At 44.4% G+C, this 16,162-nt stretch overlaps 1 protein-coding gene and 1 long non-coding RNA gene across 3 annotated transcripts in view; one reads left to right on the forward strand and one right to left on the reverse strand.

Annotated features, from left to right (window-relative positions):
* Positions 1-2,150: 2,150 nt before the first annotated feature.
* Positions 2,151-3,776, reverse strand: LOC117437964 (uncharacterized). Its single transcript, XR_004550599.1, has 2 exons — positions 3,670-3,776; positions 2,151-2,727 (listed from the first exon to the last, which is right to left on the reverse strand). It is a non-coding gene; the product is annotated as an uncharacterized lncRNA (long non-coding RNA).
* Positions 3,777-4,391: 615 nt separating this feature from the next.
* The window catches only part of ZNF423 (zinc finger protein 423), a 238,848-nt gene continuing 227,077 nt past the window's right edge, over positions 4,392-16,162 (forward strand). For both annotated transcript variants that reach the window (XM_031051938.2, XM_031051939.2), the window contains exon 1: positions 4,392-4,629. In XM_031051938.2, the coding sequence (XP_030907798.1) occupies positions 4,590-4,629 (40 nt within the window). In that variant the 5' untranslated portion in view covers positions 4,392-4,589. The remainder of the gene's footprint in view (positions 4,630-16,162) is intronic.

Consider the following 16,162-nt stretch of genomic DNA (forward strand, 5'->3'; position numbering starts at 1 on the left):
ATATTGGTTTTCCCCTGTGTGAAAGGGTAATGTACTCATACAAGCACTGGCATCTCTGAGGAGGACCACATTAATGTGCAGAGGGGCAGGACCCACCACATCACCCCATATTGGAGCTTGGGGCCTCTGTGTCAGCCTCAGAGGACTCAGATGGGGAATTTGGATGGAGGAGGTGGCAGATGCTGTGAAGCTGTTGGTTTCCTCCACCAGCAAATCCCATCTTCAGACAAAGCCATGCTGAGCGCAGGGGTCTCTGCTGCATCCCGCTGCTGGTTCCTTCTCACCAGCAGCTGCATTGTCTATAGTCTAGGAGCAGTGTCATGTATAATATAGAACAGTGGCATCCCCAGAAGGGTTCCAAGCAGAGAATCCAGCATACAAATCGCCCCAGCAACCTGATGAGACGCGGATGTTGTCCGAAACTGCAGGAGGGCTCTTGGTTTTCTCCTGGAGAGACCCACTGTGCACTTTGGCACTCTTGGCTTTGTGCTTTTTTTAAAATTCCCCAGAATAAAAAGGAAAGGCATCTGTGAGGAAAGAAGATTGATAATAGATTCCAAATGTATTTTCAAAATGTATTTTTATTGCAATCTTGAATTACCATAATTAAATTATTAAATGTATTTTTATTAAATTAGCACACGGGCTGGTGTCATTTGCCTTAAATATTTTAATGAAGCCTGTGAAGTCTTCCCTTGTTATTAGAGCTCTCAGAACGTATCTATTTTAATGACAATGTGAGTTTAAGTTCTGGTGTTGGCAAGAGCGCCCCAGTGGGTGAACTCTGTCTTTCTTGGGGGGGGGGGGGGGTTAGCAGGGTTGCGGGGCTCCCTTTGCTCAAGAGTGATGGCAGGACTAGGGGCTGGGGGAACCACATGAACTGCCTGTACATATACCTGGAGGAGAGACACAAACGATGTGTTGTGACAACAGAGCAGCAGAGCATTTAGGCACAGATTTTAAAACTGTGGAACAGAGACGTACATACAGAGCAGGGCCTGGAGGAAATCCGTGTTATTACTTGGTTTGAAGATAATAGAGACAGATGAATTAATAATTATATATGTGTGTGCTACATTTAAGGACAGATTTATATATGTGTTTCATTTTTTTAGTGTCAAGTCTGCATTCCTGCTTTCTTTCTAGCTATAACCTGGGTATTTTTCAGCAGATGCAAGCATGGAAGGCAGTGGTTTCAGGGGTACTGCTGTTTTGACAACAGCTCTGAGAGTGAACTTGAACCATTTTCATGGGAGGGGTTCAGGATCAGACCAGGGCTCCTCACCTTACCAGCAGCTGCTCCAAACCAGGCAGGGGCTTGGGAATAAACCCTCTTAGTGGTCAGCTGGAAGAAGATAAAAGGTAATAAATAAAATAAATAAATAAATAAATTTATAGATTTCTGAATGAACCGAGAAAAGTTGTAGAAACTGATCATTTTAGTTGTAGCCTTGAAAGAGTATAGAAGTGTGGGCAGAGGGCTGGATGGCAAAGGGGTTGGGGGTGACAACAGGGCTTGGGAATTACTTGCCTAGTGGAATGTATAAAGCTAAAGCTGAAATCCCCTCTTTGCCTGATTGCATCGGGATTTGAATTTGGGTCTCTGAACTCCTCTGAGAGTGCCCAACCGCTGGCACATTCTGGGATGAGAATCTGTCCTGCTGAAGCTGTTCTGCTTTGTAAGAATAATTAAATATTCATTGGGCCAGTGAGAGAACAGAAACAATTTGATAGCCTGGGGATTAAGCCTCTCCAATAAGACGAGGATACAGAAGTAATTCAGTTCCTGATCCAGCTCTGATGCTGAACGGATATGAATCTAGGGTCATGCTGCCCAAATCAACCATGATTCTGGGTTTTTTTTCCCCCTTTTCACCCTACTTATTTTATTCTAGAAACTGGTATATCACATTGGGTTTTGAGGCCATGAATCTCTGTTGATGGGAGCTATATCTATTTTTTATTGGGATCAGAACTAGGGCCACGGGCTCTTTAGCCATGTATCCTTATCCCAAGTTAGCCTTTCTGAACCCCCAATTTGATACTTAGTGCAGTGATGTAGAGGAAGTATATCTTGATTATAGTGCCGTTATAAGAAACATTTTTTACTGTATGTCCAGTCTGTGGTGGCAATCTGCAGTCATACAGTAGGATGGAACAATAAACCTTTATTACAACATTAATAAAACCAATAGTTTCTGTCAAACCTTAAGAAGCCAGAAAATCACAACTAAACATCCATTCAAAGCAATGCTGTGTTACAGTTCTATGCTGAATTCACTTGATCAAATGACAAACTCAGATTTCTGAGTTGGTTTGGTTTCTTTTGATGTGTGTGGGGAAAAAAAGAGGAAGATGGTTCCAAGTGAAGTTTGTTATCAGGAAAACAGAGCCCCCACACAGGCCCCTGCATGCTGCATCCGACATCCCTGTGCTTGACTGGAGTGCAGGTGCCTGGTCAGGGTGCTACACTCTTCCTGCTGCCCATGGCCTGCTCCAGGTGTGCAGCCGGGTGCTTCTGCCAGGACTATTTCACAGGATCTTGAGGACCTTCACCCTTATTCCTTCTTCCACTGAAGACAACTTCTCTTCCTATGTCTGGATGTACAATCCTCTGAGTTCTTCTGGTGGCATGGACCCACCCGTGCAGGGCAGAAAGTGCCTGGAGACATTGTTCCTCACACACTGGTCGGGGTGTGGAACATGAAGTGTCACAAATGCCTGTTCCTACAAAGCAGAAAAGGGAATGGGAAGCGAATATGCCTTGTCTAAGTGGTAGAAGGAACTCACTGAGCTTTTATCCTTAGCAGTTTCATTCATAACTTGGCAGCGAGTGCTCCGTGGGTAACAAGTTTAAAACACTTAGGATTTTTCTAGAAGAAACCTTCCCAGCAGAGAGGCGCGGGCGACTCCAGCTCCTGCTAATTTAACACGTTAGGAAAGGCAAAGGAAATAAATCTTTCCTCCAGCTCATAAGAAGCAGCCGAGCGGCGGGGGGGACTTAAGGGGGTTGCTTGTCTAAAAACCCCCGCAACTTCTCCCGCAGCTGCCAAGCCGCCCGCACTGAGGAAAGCTCACGGCTCGGTGCGGACCGCGGGCAGCAAGACCCGCCTGCGCGCTGTCTGCGCTGTGTCTGCGCACTGCAGGGCGGCCGAGGAGCCAACACCGGTTGGGGGGGGGGTAAGAGGAGTTTCGGGCGGCTGCGCGCGGTTCCGCGGCACTCCGCGCGGCGGCGGCGAGTCCGGTCCGCGGCTCGGCGGTCCGCGTTTTGCGGGCGGCCGCTGTATTTCCCGGGCCGTCCATGGCTCGGTGCTGTTGGCTCTCTCTCCGTCTGATCGGCGCAGGCTGCGCGGGGCTCCCTACGGGATCAGAGCGCTCCCCCGCCGGGACTCCACTCCTCACATCCTCCTGCTGGGACTCAGCTACATTTCCAGCCAAGCCTGGCTTTATTATGTGTGTCTGCACTGCAGCCCCAGCAGCAAGATCAGGAGGAGGAAAAGGAGCCAGGACAAAGAAAAGAGAGGGAGGCTGGCGAGAGCTAAAGAAAATAAAAACCCAGGGCAGCAGCGGCAGCAGCGGCAGCAATGAAGGCAGGAGCGGTGCCACCTTTCAGCGAATAATCCATGGAGGCAGCTAGCGGCCCCGGCATCGATGCAAAGCAGCACTTACCTTGTTCCGCGAAGTGCGTGCGTGCAGGGGAAGGCGGCAGCGAGCGCGGCCGGCCGCGGGGAGCCCACCCGCCCGCCAGCCCAGCTCCAGCTCCGCTCCCGCACCGCGTCCGGCCGGCCGCCCCCCGGCCCCCGCGGCCAGCCTGAACAGGGACTTGCCGCCCTCCCCGGGCAGCGGCGGGGCGAGCAAGGGACAGAGGCGGCCGGGGGCGAGCGGGCGGAGAGGGAGGGAGGGAACGAGGGAGGGAGGGGGGCGCCGAGCGCGGCCGGGGGAGGATTTAGGAAAATAGCAGCAACAAGGTCGCACCCCCGGAGCGCTGGGGCCGGGGCTCGTCGCGGGCTGAGACACTGAGTTCTCCCTGCGCGCCCTCCCCCACCCCAGCGGCAGGGACCCGTGCAGGGCTCCGCGGGGCTTTTTTCCGCTTTATTTTTTAAATTTTATTACTATTATTCCAAAAGCGCGAGCCGGACTGAGAGCCGCAGGGCGCCTGCAAACTTTAAAGAGAACAAAAAAGGGGGTGGGGGCGCGGGCTGGGCTCGCTGTGCGTCGGTAGAGTTTGCACATCCGAGGGGGGGAAGGAAGGGAAAAGCCCCAAAACAAAGGAAAAAAAAATTGCAACTGTTGCGCCTGTGATTTTATATATTTTTTCTCTTCCTTTTTTTTTTTTTTTTCCTTTTTCCCCGGGGGGGAAGGTGCCCGAGGGGGTAGAAACAGGAGTTGAACTTGCCGCATTGCAACAGGCAAAAGAAGTGAGAAAAAAAATCAAATAATTGATCCCGCTGCTGCCGCTTCGCCTCGCAAAGTTTGGAGGTTGGGGCGGTGGGGGGGAAACAGGGAAAGAGAGAAAAGGCAGGGAGAGGAAGGGAAGGCAGGGACGGGAGGAAGACGAGGAGGAGGAGGACGAGCCCCGGCGCCCGGACATGTCCAGGAGGAAGCAAGCCAAGCCCCGCTCGGTGAAAGGTAAGGCATCCTCCGCCTGCCCCGGCCAGCCGCCGCCGCCTCCGCCGCCTCGACGCGGCCAATCAGGGCCGGGTCCCGGCTTGGCGGGGATTGCAAATCGCCCCCCGATACGGGCCGGTGGTGGCGGAGCTCCCCCCCTGAAAGCGGTATGCGTGGGGAGCGCTGCCTCTACCACCCGGTTCGGGGGGTGCCAGTGTGGGTACCGCGGTGCCGGCCGAGACTCGCTGGCGACACGTGTCGCGATAATTGCTGAAAGAAGCCGGTAGCATCGTTGAGGCGGGGAGGGAGGAAAGTTTGGCGATGATGCGCGGTGCGGCGGCGCATCAGTGGGCTGGGGAAGGGGGAAACGGAGCCTACTCGTGTTTTAGCCGGTTAGCTTGGAATTAATGTTTCTTTATGATTGGGAACAGGAGAGCCATCTGTTTCCTCCTGCCGTCCAATGTACGTAAGGGTGGTGAAAGAAGGGGAGAATTAAAACCAATTTGATAGATTGGGGTTGAAAACTTGCTTTGGCTTGAAGAAATTATAGCGAAATTTAGGAAGAGCTGCATGAATAAAGATAAACACGAAACTTCACATGTTCTTCATTATCCACAGCGAAGGGGTATTTAAATCCGCCTGTTACCTCCGTAAGAAAACAACTGCTGGTGAAACGTAAAAGAAGGGCCGGGATCATCCCCACGCCGTACCGCATGTCTTGCCAGCTTTTTTAACTTTAAAGTGACTGGGTGCGAGACGAAAGGCGTGATTTCGGAAGCCTTTCGCTCCCAGCCACGAGGAGGTTAGCTGATGTTGGGTAAGGTTTTATTGTCCTCTGCACAAAGCAGAAGTCACAAACTCAGTGGTCCGGGAGCTTTGTTGTAGAAGCACAAAAGGATCATCACTTTGGATGGGCAAAAGATGAAACAAAAAGTCTGAAGTGTTCGTAATTAAATAACTTGGGGGTGGACAAAATTAGCGGATGGTTAATAGACCAGCTAAAGGACAAATTGAAACCCCATCCAGGGCCATTTTAGACTATTTCTGAAATACCTGCTCTTTGGCAGATGATTGCAATGTAAATCATACGTGCTTCAAATGTTTATGAAGTTTTTGTAAAGTAAGTCCTTCATCTTCATACCAAACCCTTCATCTAACAGTATAGTTCACCATTGTGCTGTGGGGCAGGTTTGCAGCTTGGTGGTGTGACAATCCTGGACAATCTCTGCTAAAGGAGCTACTTCAGTGACTGGTAGATGAATGTTACAGTCTGGGCAGAAGAAAGGGCAGAACTGGAGCTATTTCTAGGGGATGCTCTGAAATGTGTTGTTTAAAACAAAATGAGCCGCAGTCTGAGAGCAGCGGAGCAGGCCTTGGATCATGACTTCCATCGGGTGAGGGGATCATGTTTAGTGGCCAGGCCTCTGGAGTTTAAAATATTCTTCTGTGCTAAAGTGTCACATTTAACATTCGGGAAATAGTTCTATGGCAGTGAAAACCGTGTTTGACCTAGAAGTGCAGTTAGTAATCATTGACATCTTGTGCCATAGTAACATTAGATATTTACCGTTTATCAGTCAGTTGTTTTCTACCTCATTACTTTTCAGGTAGCAATATCTCTTGCAAGTAGTTGATGCTTTATAATGAAATCTTTATCCTAATTCTGATACAGAACTGCGCACTATTTACAGGAGCATTTCTAAGAATCGGAGCAGGTAACTTACTGGCAAGTCATAGCTAAGAAGCATTATCCCTGTAATGTAGAAATATCTAGAACGTCTTTGCACAGTGAGCTGAGGAAGCCCATTTGTTAAAAATTCTAAATATTTTTGTAGTCTCTAGGTACAAAAAATGTGTTTTCAGCTTCAGCATAAACTGGCTGTAAATTACAGGTTTTAGCATGAGCTGCCTAAACAGGGAGTCTGTGGAATGAGCTGAATCTGGATGAAATTTTGGATTAATAGGAGGCAACTCGTCTATATATGCAGGATAAAAAATTTCTGCCTTTCTTTATATTCATCCATATAATCTGTTTTTAAAAAGTCCATCATATACATTTTGTGGTCTAGGGAGCTGGCAACACAGTAGATGGCCACAGTACACGTTTCCATGGAAATAATTGAGATGTAATAAATAAAGGCACTCTGAGGTCACAGGTTTCCCAATTCAGCTGAGAAGAAAACAAGCAAAAATTATGTGGATATATGTGTAGCATTTAAGACTTCAATAATTTACTGTTTTTTCTCTTTTCTTGTATTTATTTCAGTTTGTATAGCAGCTTTGCTATTTATTAACCACTACTGAGGTTTGAGCATCCTTTTTCATTCACAGAGTCAGTGTGTGCCTGTGATGAAAGGGGTTATTCTGCATGCAAAAGGCAAATTGCCTGCACATTAACTGGGAGCAATGCTGACTTTAAAGAAGTGACCGACTCTGACAGAAGTACCAAACATTGACAACTCTTATATGTCAGCAGGGCTGCAGGGCATGTGGCCCCTGTGCTGTATTATCAGGTTTTAGGTTCAACCTGGCAGAAACTTGCAGGAATTCCTGCAGCTGTAACTCCAGCAGTAGCCGTGGACTTTCTGCTGACGTGGGATTTATGATTTGCAATACAATACTCTGATTTGTTTTGACCATTAGTTTGTTCAAACTTGAAGATATTAACATTGTGGCTGGTGACTGGGGACAAAGTTCTACTTGGCTTGAAGGAAGGTTATTTCAGATCAACGAGGATAGAGTGAAAGTAGGAGGGGTTGAGTCTTTGTTGGCTTACAAAATACATGCTTCAGTGACAGTGTGGTAGCGGTGATGGAGTAAAACGCTGGCCTGTTTTGAAGCTTTACTCCACATCACAGTTGAAGCCTGTGAAAGTAATTTTCCTCGGCACAGATCCTGCTCTTGCCAGCTGCCAATAACCTCACCTGCAAAGGGGTTTTCCAGTTGCCTGTAAGGAAGAGTTGTACCTTACTCTGTGTATTAAAACCATGTAGTCCTGAACCTCAGAACCATAACATAGTTGTGGACATCAAAACACATTGTCTCCACACTACAAGTGATGGGGAGTGATGTCAATACCAACATCTTTAAAAGTTTGCTGTGTGGTGCCAGCTTCGGGGAGCATGCTGTTGGCCGTGGGGGCTGAAGAGGGCAGATGTTCTTCTCCCCAGTTGATTAAAGTGGGGCTTTTCATGCTATCACTTGGGGACTTTGGAAGCTGTTCTGGAAAGTGAAGTGCTGAGGTTCTGATAACAGTAACTGGTAGGTTTCCAGCTCCATGTAATTGTAATTGAGGAATTACTCCACTGCAGTTTGTTGGGACTGGGCTGGTGTTGGCACAAGGTTTTAAGCATCAGGTACATTTTTGTTGCTGAATTTGACAGTTCTGCAAATTGCTGTCAGCTTGCAAAGGTATTTTGTGCGTAAACGTGCTAGCTGGTAATCAAACTGTTTTGCAAAAGAATGCACTAATTAAGCCTAGATTTGTTATCCTACTTGAAGTTGCAGAATCGCTGTCATATTTTTCTGCTTTCAGTTGGCAAAAAATGCTGATAGAAACTTTTGATTCACACCCTACCTGCCTCATTTGTGTCAGTCAAGAAGAAAAAAGCAGGGTTGGTTGCTGCTTTGTTATCTGCAAAGTAAATAAAAATACTTGAACCATTTGCTGAGTTCCAATTAGTTGATTGCTATGAATGATCTTCTTTAAAGGAATGCTGTTTTACCTATCTGCTCATACAAAGGTTTGATTTTGAATGTCTTGTGAAAAGCATTCTCTTTGTCTTGATTGATGTCAAGAATAAAAGCGTGATGGTAATATCCCTTTGAAAGCTATTGTATTGTCAGCTCTGGCTGACAGCAGGAGGCCCTCCTAGTGCTATAGATTAGCGCTGTGAAAACACTGACATTTTCTTTGTTATATTGCTGTTGTTCTGCTTGCAAAGTCAATTATACAATGTCGGAGCTCAGTTACAGAGTTGACTGTGGAAGTAACAATGTCTTTCATACTTGTCTTAAAGATATAATTTTCCCTTTTTCCCAGTTGATAGAGAAGAACCTGCAGGTACTGGAGCAGTACATTCTACAAATTAAATTTTGACAAGTATAATCATAATTGCCAAATACAAGAGACTTGTGCGATTATCCTTTAATTTTGCAGTTCATTCAAGTTGTAGTGGAATCTTATTGATACAGTGAAAGCAGCAGCTAAAATTGATAAAACTCATATCAAATAAGATTACGGTCTTGATTGTTCTTTATCAAGTGTAGCTTTTGGGGGATTAGGAATAATTGGAGATGTTGGTGTTTCATTGTGGGGCTGGTGCCCTGAGAGCATTTGAATCCGTGCAGTATTCTGAGCGCTGCCTTCAGGGATTAGCCTGCAGTTTTTAATTTTTGCTGTGTATTTTGCTACAAGCCTTGCAGTGTTCTCCCTTGAACTCCACAAGTCCCATTTTCCTTCCTTTCCCTCCCTCTGGTATGCCTTCCTGGATGGGATCTGGGTGGTATTTAACTGGTTTTACTGATTGAAACTCCTGCCTGTGTGCAAACACCTTTTAATTGTGGCTTGTTCCCATTGGTCTTGGCAAATATAATGAATAAATGTGGCCCAAAATTGAAAAGAGTGGGAAAGGTAACGCAAAACGCTTAAATATGAACAGGGAGAAAATAGAAATCTCCTGTTTTTGGTGATGCTATGTCTAAAACCATCAATGAAAAACAACTGCCATGTAACAGTAGTGGCTCTTGGAGAAGGCCGCCTATTTTTATTCATCTAAAATATTTGTGTACAATCAGTGCAAGTTAAAGCCCATCATTCACTGCTAAATTGCTTCAGATGACATGTGCAAAAAATAATCAGAGTGCTCTTGTTAGGACGTTAATTGTAGGATTTCTAAATTACTATTATAAACTAATAGAGTAACAAAAGATTCTACAGTTACCAGTAATTTGTCAGGATTTATTTTGTTTTTCTTCAATAATTGAAAATTAATGTCTTGAAGTGAAAGCAGATGTTCATGCCATCCTCTGAATTGGATATAAAAATGATGTTTTGTAGATGCGTTAAGCTTGCTTAAATACAAACGGTCTTATCATAGATGAGGCTTTGGCTTGGTTTATCTACTGTTTGATGCCAAATTAACTTTTAGGTTAAATCTGGGTAAGTGGTTTCAGCCTGGTTAAATGAACTAAGCCAAGTGCTTGGGGTGGCACTCAATGATCAGTTTTTACAGGAAATGTATTAATAAACCTTCATCACCTGCTGGCTCTGTGAATGATGATACTTTCTCCTACTGTAGAATTAATATTTACTTCTATTTTGATAAATGCACGCTGGACTGTTTACTCAGTTATTTTTACTGAAGTAGTTAATTTATATCTTCGCTCCCAATTGCAGTTTGTAAAATTTGAAAAATGCAAACAATGTTTGTTTCTTTAAAAAAGAAACAATCTCTCGGTCTCATGCATTAGCCTGCAATCTCTGAAAGATAATAAATTTCTTTATGTATTGTAATATTCTGTTAAACAAAAGATTATTAATTACCCACAATAATTGAACTGTCTTAGAAAAATGCCTACATCAACCCCTCATGGTTCTATAAGTATTTTCCTCAAATGCCTCTGAAAAAAGGATGGCTATTATGTTCCCTTCTATCTTAGTAAATGCATTGGAGTAATGAAATGCTTAAAATATAAAACCTATTACAGACTCCTGCTAAATCTTGACCAACATATATGATAGAGGGTCTTGTTCTGGTGCATGTGTTGGTGGATGTGGACTCTTGAGGGTGAGGGTGGGAGCTGGAGCCAAGTGAGGACCAGCTCCGAGCTCTCATGTAGCGCTTACATCTATTCAATGTACTTTTAGAGCCCTGAAGCAGATTCATGTGCATTTTCTTTCCTGATGTCCATTAGTAAATGCAGAGAAGCTAGTTCCTTGTTCTCTTAGACAAATAAGGTGATTTGAGTTTTAAGCAGTACATCTTCTTGACAAAATCTAGATGTGTATGTATGTGCAGCAGTGAATTATGATGGTTTATCAGAGTCGCTTTATTCTAGGGAGTAGAAGGATGTGCAGAGACTAAATGGTCTCCTGTGACATTTCCAGCTACAGAAGGCTCGAGATTCGACCTCTTGCAATGGTTTGTTTTCTAAAATGCAAACAAAGGAACCCGATGGGGCTGGAAACTGGGTGATGCCATTTGGAACAGGCTCACAAATCTCACTGCAGTACAGACAATTGGCGTATGGCATTAGCTTTCCACCCTATGACTTATTTCAGATAGCACTGCAATACCCATCTGAATCTAGCGATAAGTAGCTTCATTATATTGTTTGCATTTGCTTAGAAAGAAAACCTTTTCCTTTCTAGCCACAGATTAGGCAACAGAAGGACCAATTTGCAGAGCTTGTAAATGCCACTTGTTAATCATATGCAGTACAATTATTAATTTTTTTTCTTTCCCCCCTTGGATGTATTAAGTCAACTTTTTAGCTTTTTATGTAATTGAAATTTGCCCTTTTGTTACCTGGGCATGAATTATTTTTGAAATGTTGTCATAACCTGCCCTGCTGTGAGGTTTATCTCTTCTGTTCATCCTAATTAAATAAAACATACTATTGTTCGCCAGCCTCATGTTGAAGTGAATTACCTGCCTGAAGGCTCGCGCTGGTGTCGGCCACGCTTGTTGCAGCAGCAGACACCGTTGACTAACACATTTACTTTTAGATTTTCATTTCAAAGGGCTCAGTTTGTGCAGTGTGACAGGTGAATGGTGAATGCTTTACAGGACTTTCAAGAGCTGAACAAACAGTAAAGGACTTATAGCTACCGCCGAGTGGCAAGTACAAATGTAAGGCAGCCTTTGTGGCAGAGGAGTGTTTCCTTTGCGAGATAAAGGCCACTCAGGAGACCTGAAGGGCTCACTTGGGTATGATAGAGTTAAAATAATCTCAGTTATTGTCTCATTTAAACCCACCCTACCTGCATGTTCTCCTGGGCAATTTCTAGTGGGGTTGATCTTGGCTCTCTTTGTACCGTCACCCGCAGTTGTGTTCTCCTTGAGTCTGGGACTAATAACGAAGGCTGCTTCGGCAGTGTAACAGTTGGAGCTCCTTTACACAGAAGTTATTTCCAGTTCATATTAGAGAAAGTAAACAATGCATTTGGGTTTTAAAGCGAAGTGCAGGGAAAAGTCCCTGCTTGTAGAGAAATGGTTTGTTTAAGCCTCTGATAGTGCTACAGAGAACACATTGCTCTGTAGAACACTGGTGAAATTCTGTTAAGAGTAAAGTACAAGAGTTAACAAGTTGCTGTGCTCCAGTCTCTGATGATTCCTGTTAGGCTCTGGAGGTTTGGTCAAATGTGGCCTAATTCTGCTTTCCAAATATTAAAAAAATTACACAGAGGGCAAAAAGACAAGTCCTTAATATGCATATCCTGGGAAAATCTTAAACCAGTATTTTTACCCTCACCAGTCTCAAGACTAATCAAAATTCCTTTGTTTCCACATCCACCATTAAAATATATGCCTCTCTTGGTTGTCTGCTGACTGTACAAGTTTAACCACTCAATTGATCAGACTTGCAAAAGCTGTTACAGAGTTTAACATTTGCCTACAGGTATTTTAGAGATGGGAGTGAAGCTCCAGACAGTCTCTAACAGGACTGGTACTTCAGTTAGCAGCTCTGCTCATTTCTTGGTGGTCCTCACATGGCTGAGAAGAGATTTTTCTGGGTTACCCTTGAGGCAAGTTAGCCAAACCTTCACTTGGTGATGACTTCTAGAACGTGCTTCACACAGCAGTGGGCTGAGTGATGATGAAGATAATGTTGATAGAGACACACTTGCTATGCTCTTTGAAAAGAAGGTGTTTAGGGTAGTGCAGAGATGAATTGCTTTCCTGGGTGAGCATCTAGGACTTGCTTTTGCAGTTTCTGGGGTGAATGCAATTTTCTGACTTGACACTAGCTGGAGTTGGACTGAGTGTTTAAACGTAAGCCAACAGCGTAAGTCCAAGCTCCCTGGAATCTGCTGGAGAACTAATGGTGTTGAGATGCTTGTTGATGTTGGAGGACTGTGGGTAGCCGTAGGCTTTTATCAGCCATTGAGTGAAATCTGTCTTGTTTTGGTGGTAGTGCTTCTTACTGATTTTAGTGATGATATAACTTTATTCTCATTTCTTGTGCTGCAATTGAAAGAACAAGAGAAGCAAAGACATCCGATAGAAATAGTCACTTGGCATCCAAAGGTGCAGAAGGTATCTCCTGCTTCTTCTGTGAGATTGCTGCTGGAGGGATTTCTAGGAAGAGCAGTGAGAAGGTTCAAAGTGCAGAGGATGCAGTGTTGCTGTAGGAGTTCCCCAATGGCACTGCAGGAGGCTTGGATTGTGTTTAACATCTGTTAATGTGAGCAGGTACAGATTCATGTCAGCAAAAGTGACTGTGATTCTGCATTCTATCAATTTCCTGTCCCAAAAATGAGAAAAGTAAAAGGAGGTAGAGAAAACGCATGGTAGAAGGATGAGCTTAATACCTGGGGAAGCACAAATGCTAAACAGAGAAATATGCAAATAAAATAGGAAAACTAGGAAATCTGTTGCTGGCATTTGAGTATGGAGGGTGCATGATAATTAGATTGAAAGTTTTGGCACAGAGGTTTACTTACCTGGAGCTGCATCCATATTATTTTTAACTTTTAGTTTAAGACTGAGAGAAGGAGCAGATCTGAAAAGTGACTTCACCTCCATGGAAAAAGGGATGATTAAGCATAAGCAGGAAAGAAAACATTAGAAATGTGAAACACCTAAATAAGGTAGCTTTTCTGCTCCTATAGAATCATAGAATTGTTTAGGCTGGAAAAGACCTTTAAGAGCACTGAGTTCAACCATTAACACAACACTGGCAAGTCCACCAATAAAACATGTCCCCAGGTGCCACATCTACATATCTTTCAAATACCTCCAACAATGGTGACTCCACCACTTCCATGGGCAGCCTGTTCCAGTGCTTGACAACAGTGACAATGCTTTCCTGTCTGAAGGAGTTTATTTGTTGTAGTTTATAGTTGTTTTCTGCTCAGTATAGTGAAACTTGAGGAGGACTGTGATTGTAGTCATTAGTTCTGGGAGTATCAACTATTTTCTGGTCATGACAGAAACTGAATAGAGTCTGAACTTGGTCTGTGAGGACTCCTAATTATTCAGGGTTTTGGAGGTCACGGTGGTAACTGGAAAAAGTAGGATTTCAATGCTTCCTATGCAAATGCACGCAAATACATGGTCATCTGTGATGTGAGTTCACATGCATGTGAAAGAGAAAGTCTAAGGAACAGGTAGTATCTTTTGTTAGACCAACTGGCATGGTTGCAAAGTGCAAGTAAGTTTTTCTGATTCACAAACCTGCCTTCTGTTTTGAAAAAAGCAGCAGCCTTGTGGCTATTTTGCTCAATAGGTAAATTCAGCTTTTCTTTAATTCAGTTATTCAAGCTCTTACTCAAATGCCTCTTGCTTCATTAGATTACTCACATGAGTAAGGATATACTGGATTATATAGTAATGCCAAGCTTGCGTATTATTTATTGCTGCATTCTGTGGATGCATTTCAGTTGGGTAGTTTGCTTGTGGCCTCCTTTATTTCTAGGAAAATGGCATGCCTTGCCCTTCATAATTTCTTTGCTTTTACTGACCAGACTGTTCCCCCAGAGGGCATGTGGGATGTGGCAGAGTATTGAAAATAGTGGGATGGAGAACTAGAGAAGGAGGGTTGTGTGTGAATTGCACCTTATTTATGTTTATGCTGGATTTATGTGGCAGAAATGATGTGTTTCTGGCAGTGATACTTTGTAGGGAATGTTGTAGGACGCTCTGGGTAAGAGAGTTGCTACATTGAGATGATTTTTTTTACAGAAAAAGAAGTACTTTCAGTATAATTCTGAGAACGCTTTAGGAGTATGGTACAATATATTATTAGCTATTTTAAAATGAAACTGAGCGCTTGCCTTTGCATCTCATACTGTGTCTAGCCTAATGCTCGTGTCTGAGTCTACTAATGTGATTCCCTTCATTTGAAGGGTGTTTTCTTTCCTAATTTCTTTCCTGCTTGATAACAGATAAGTGAGATTTGTTTTAAAGCTCCCATTTGGTTTATTTTGATTACTATTTTTGGTCTTAGATAAACACTCAACAGAGAGCTTCTGTTTTTATTCTTCTCGATATAAGTAAATTCAGTAATGAATCCAAACTTAAAGGTGAGTGTCTGGAGAAAAAACAAACCAAAAGCCACCCCTGGGAGATGCTTGGCAGCTCTGTGGTGTGACTGGCTTCCAGCGCACCCAGGGATGCTGCGGAGCCGCGGGCAGGAGCTGTCTGGCCCTGCATGTAGAGCCCTGCCTGCAGAGCTGCCAGGCCGTGCAACTGAACATCCCTGGGTGCTTCAGAGACATGGGGAGACAAACCCCCTGCCTTTGGCAGAAAGGTGCCTCTTCAGTGGTGGGGCAGCTGACGGTGTGCAGGCAGGTCTCCCATGAGCGGGGTTTGCTGGGTGCTCTGACATGCAGCAGGAATTCACCCTAAGACCAAATGCACGTTTTCATGAAGAGCTCTCTCTGCTATGATTTTTCCTCCTTGCCAGTGGCTCTGTACTCAAAATGTGGCTCCATATTCAAAATGTGGCTCCAAAGAAAATGCATAGAAAAATGAGCTTTTAATTTGTCACCTGCTGCTGAACCACCCTGTTCTCCTTGAGATGCCAAGTTGTAAATGAGGTTTTTGTATCCCCACACATGGCCATCCAAGAAATGTTCTATGTGTTGTAGCTGTCAGTGGTAAAGCTGAAGACATCAGGCTGGTGGCTTAAAACCTGCTGCTGTCTGATTGGCATGAGCAAAGGTAATGCAGCACAAAACCTGAGCAGACAAAAAGGCAGGTAGAGAAACTGTTGTCTCCAGAGGCTTGGGAGGTCCTGGATGCCCCCAGAGCAGGGGCTGCTGCAAACTTTCTGTCTGTCAGTGTCGAGGAAAAAGGGAGCAAAATTGTTTTCTTTGTGCAGTCATTCAGGGTGCAGTTGGAAAACTCCCTATAATTTAACAGTTAAAAAATGCAGCATTGGTTCTATAGATTTTGTTTTTGTGGAGAATAGTGTCTTGTCTGGCCACATGTCCTAAGGCGTCTTCCACGGTGTGTATTTGTTCTGAGCATGGGGGACGGGAGGTATCCCAGCTGACAAATATAGCTTGTCTCCTAGCAAACCTCAAACCACCTAATGGAAGCTTACCTTGAGCTAGAAATCAAGAACTCTAATTTTTACTCAATGATGGTGGGTTGTAATAAAACTGGCCCAACTGTGGGACCATGAGGGAAACTGACTGTTCCTAGTGCCCTCTGCCCAGGAGAGCAGCCACTGCTGTTATTGTTGCCCTGGCCAGGTAGACAAATGGCTGTTGTTGAAGCATATCCTCAAATCTGTTGTGAAGGATGCAGACCCACCCAAGTGCAGCCTGAAGAAGTTTGCTGAAAGTGATGAAGAATAGACTCAAGGTGCATAATTGCTTGCT

Source organism: Melopsittacus undulatus, chromosome Z (genome assembly GCF_012275295.1).
Source record: "Melopsittacus undulatus isolate bMelUnd1 chromosome Z, bMelUnd1.mat.Z, whole genome shotgun sequence".
Taxonomy (NCBI): Eukaryota; Metazoa; Chordata; class Aves; order Psittaciformes; family Psittaculidae; genus Melopsittacus; species Melopsittacus undulatus.